General features: G+C 52.5%; 1 protein-coding gene across 1 annotated transcript; it reads right to left on the bottom strand.

Annotated features, from left to right (window-relative positions):
* Positions 1–1,211: 1,211 nt before the first annotated feature.
* On the bottom strand, positions 1,212–3,068 carry LOC123405130. The gene is made up of 3 exons (XM_045098950.1): positions 2,465–3,068; positions 1,670–2,327; positions 1,212–1,560 (listed from the first exon to the last, which is right to left on the bottom strand). The coding sequence occupies exons 1-3, from the start codon at positions 2,792–2,794 to the stop codon at positions 1,346–1,348; spliced, it is 1,203 nt and encodes a 400-aa protein (XP_044954885.1). The 5' UTR covers positions 2,795–3,068; the 3' UTR covers positions 1,212–1,345.
* Positions 3,069–3,724: the final 656 nt, after the last annotated feature.

Here is a 3,724-nt window from a genome sequence, read left to right on the forward strand (position 1 = left end):
TGATGGCTTGACTCTCACCCATGGCCAAGTGGTTGTCAACTAGATCCGTCGGAATATCGTATACCAACATACGCAAAGTGACGATCACATTTTGGAAGGTGCTATGCCCGAGTTATCTGGCGGCATTCCTCCTTTGCTTAAAAAACCGATCATGCCTCGATAGTTTCTTTGCAATGTGTTTAAACAACTTGATGCTCATCCTAAAACGGCGACGGAAGTAGGATGCGGAGTATGTGGGATTCTCCACAAAGTGGTTCCTCATTAATCTATTGTGGGCATCTCCCTCCACAATTTCTGAGACCGAAAACCGGACCACCGTGCTTCGGCTTTTTATTGATGTGGATAGTTAGGATCATTAAGATTTTCTCCTCCTCTTGAAGATCAAATTCTTCATCGAAAGAATCATATGACGAACCCATCTACAAACTTGAATTGAAACTAATTTAAAACTACAAAAAAATTGCACCAAATTCATCTATAAATATATAAATTAAGCAATATATACCTTGAAATAGGTTCGAACAAGCCTCTCCACATTGCACTTTAGCACAGATAAGACTAGGTTCCTATAATCCCTCCCCATATCCCACCTTGTCTCGGAGCTTCTATGCACTCGGTCTGTCCAATATATACCTTGCACGTATTTTGTCAAACACCTTGTGGGCGTCGAGCTGCAAAAGGCCGTTGGGCGCTGTTCGTCGGAGGAACAGAGTGCTCGAGGGGCGACGGCGAGGAGAGTAGGTAGAGGAAGCAGCGACATCCACTGGGAGCAGCAGGGGGCGGTGACGCGCTGGGGAGAGACCGGGGGGGGGGGGGGGGGAGTGCAGACGGGAGGAGCGGGCAATGGCACCGGCGTTAGGAGGTTTTAGATCCAACAGTTGCTGGTTTGTGCACGAGTTTCGTTTGTCCAACACGCTGGAGCGGACGTACCAAACAAACCATGCGCGATGCAGATGCAGTTCTTTTATCACATTGATGCTTTTTTACCACGCGTTCGTCCGGACACACGATATATGACTTTTTTTTGGACGCGTGGCTTATTTAGCTCTTGGGTTGGAGATGCTCTAAAAATGTCACGAGCGAACAACCCACTTTGTGGATGGACGAACTAAGTCTGTTGGCTCGCTGTGGCGAATCAGTCTTTACGAACATAAAAAAAACATAATCCATCTATCGTCGCATAAAGACAAAGACAAACATTTTCATGATGTGCCTTAACTGAACTTTTTACTAGTTCACTATTTTTTTTCTTCTTTTAAATCCCTTGTTCTTTTGAACTGTTGCAGTTTTGTTCGCGAAGCGGCGTCGTGCTAATCATTTTTGTTTTTTGAGGATCTCTAATCAATTAATTCAAGCCGTGTTCGTCAGCCGAGAGCGGCACGGGGGACATGAGCTGCTGCATCTCCATCTGGAGGTTGAAGTCGTCTTTCATGATCGTCGCCGGCGACTTGTCCGGCCACACGGCCACCAACTCTTCGCCGCCGAACAGGCCGGACACCTCCTCCTCCGCCACCACCAAGCTCGCGGCCGTCCTCTTCGCAGGCTTCACGCCATCTGCGCCTGTGTCGACGACATCATGCATGCATGGCATTGTTAACTCACCGGAGTCGGAGGCAGGGTGACGTAGTGTTTGGATATCGAGAGAGACGATGGTCAAGATCCAACTCACCGAAGAGGCAGTCGCGTTTCCCGCCATAGTGCGAGGTCACGTCGCCTTCGGATCGGCTGCCACTGCCGCCGCTGAGGCCGGACGGCCACGTCGCGGAGTAGTCGTTCTCGTGGTAGACCAGCTCCGGCATGGACGTAACGCGGAGCAGGGCGGCGCCGGGCAGCCGCTGGTCCTGCTCGAGGACGAGCATCTCGAATGGCCCGCCGGCGTCCGCGGGCGATTGGTTCGAAGGAAGCTCCTGCGCAGCGGGGGGCACCAACGGTGCCATCCCCAGCGCGGCGGTGTACTGCTTGTTGGCGTAGTCGAGGCCGGCGGAAACCTCGTCGTGGTGGTGGTAAGGAGCTTGCGCTGCGAGGAGGGCCTGCGGGTTGTGGCCGGTGAATTGGAAAGGCTGCGGAGGAGCGACATTGTTGAAGGCGGGGTGGAACGGCGGCGCAGCCGGCCAGGCGAACTGGTCAGCGGCCGCGTCCAGGAGGAGCGGTGCTTGGAGGCTGCTGGCGTTGCCGTCGGCGTCGACGATGGGCCTCAGCTTGCCGGCGCGGACGAGCGCCACCTCCCGCTCGACCTCCGGCGGGTACAGGGCCAGGCCGGCGCGGTTCCGCCGCTTCCGCCGCGTGTTCCAGTAGTTCTTGATCTCGTTGTCCGTCCTCCCCGGCAGCTGCATGCAAACGCAGATCGAGCACCAGGCAATCGATAGAATCGTATGCATGCAAATATGCAATGGGCAGGCAAGAAATTCAATTCTAATGGCGAGGCGGGGTGAAGGAACCGATCGAATCACCGGCCGGTACTCACGTGTGCGGAGATGCGCGCCCACTTGTTGCCGATGAGCCCGTGGAGGCGGAGGATGAGGCGCTCCTCCTCCGGCGAGAAGGGGCCCCGCTTGAGGTTGGGGCGAAGGTGGTTGGCCCACCGGAGCCGGCAACTCTTGCCGCAGCGCAGCAGCCCTGTCTCCCGCCGCACCGCGTTCCAGCTCCCTTCGCCGTGCCGCCGTACGTGCGCCACCAACAGCTGGTCCTCATCCGACGTCCACGGCCCCTTCTTCAGCCTACCGCCACCCGCCGCCGCACCCTGCTCTACGGATTCACCCGCTGCCTGTTCAGGCTGAGGCGCCTCCATACCCATCGATCGACGACGAACCGGTGAAATGATCCGCCTCACCTTTCCTCTCTCCTCCTCTTCCTCTTCTCAATGCTTACATGCGATCGAGATCGAGAAGAGGGGGAGAGAGGCGGATGATGTCGTCGCCTACCTCCCACGCATCGCCGGGCCGGAGGAGTCAAAAACCATCGAAGAAAAAACACATGAATGAATGGAAGATCAAAAGCTCAACGCATTGTATGTTCCTAATCAATCTGGAAACTGAAACCTAGCATCCCGATCGAGCACATCCTCTACTAGAGAGGAGAAGAATTCGCCGGAGCTACTAGAAAAGGATTATGAGAACGAAGGGAAATATTTCTTTTTTTCTTTTTCAAATCTACTCTACTAGTTGGGGGTGGCGGATCAAAAAGAGGAGAGGAAAAATGGGGAAAGAAGGAGAAGGCGAAAATAATGGCACGAAAGATTGATGGTCCTCCTATTGAATCGGTCCATTCCATGCATGATGCATGCGGCCATGCATGAAGGGGTGCATGCATCCCTGCATGCATGCCTTATGTGAATCCATCTTCCCCTGTGTGTTGAAGAAATCTAGAAGCTATTAGAGCCTCCACACCATATTGCTTTTGCAGCTCGTAAGACCATCTTCAACATGCGTGCCGCGCGTTAAAATAAGTTTTTATAGCGTTGAAATAGTAATATTTTATGCACTGAAGAGCGCCGGCTCCGGCCACCATTAAAACATTACGGGCTGTTCCGGCAATAACGTTAAAATTTAAAACGCGTGATACACATTCTATGAAAAACATTATGATAGACATAAATAGATTAATAAAAAAAATACGAAGGATAGCATTGCATAGAGAAAACTACTTTTCGTCGATAATTATAGATAAAAACATACATAATAAAAAATGGTAAAAACTTCTCCTCGTCGTCTTCCTCCGACGCACT

This window comes from Hordeum vulgare, chromosome 6H, assembly GCF_904849725.1.
Source record: "Hordeum vulgare subsp. vulgare chromosome 6H, MorexV3_pseudomolecules_assembly, whole genome shotgun sequence".
NCBI lineage: Eukaryota > Viridiplantae > Streptophyta > Magnoliopsida > Poales > Poaceae > Hordeum > Hordeum vulgare.

Bases quoted from the DNA above. Each gene is read 5' to 3' on its own strand.
- LOC123405130 (XM_045098950.1), bottom strand. From the start codon at position 2,794: ATGGGTATGGAGGCGCCTCAGCCTGAACAGGCAGCGGGTGAATCCGTA. The intron at 2,328-2,464 runs GTGAGTACCGGC...GTTTGCATGCAG, and splicing joins GGGCGCGCATCTCCGCACAC to CTGCCGGGGAGGACGGACAA. The intron at 1,561-1,669 runs GTGAGTTGGATC...TCGTCGACACAG, and splicing joins GAAACGCGACTGCCTCTTCG to GCGCAGATGGCGTGAAGCCT.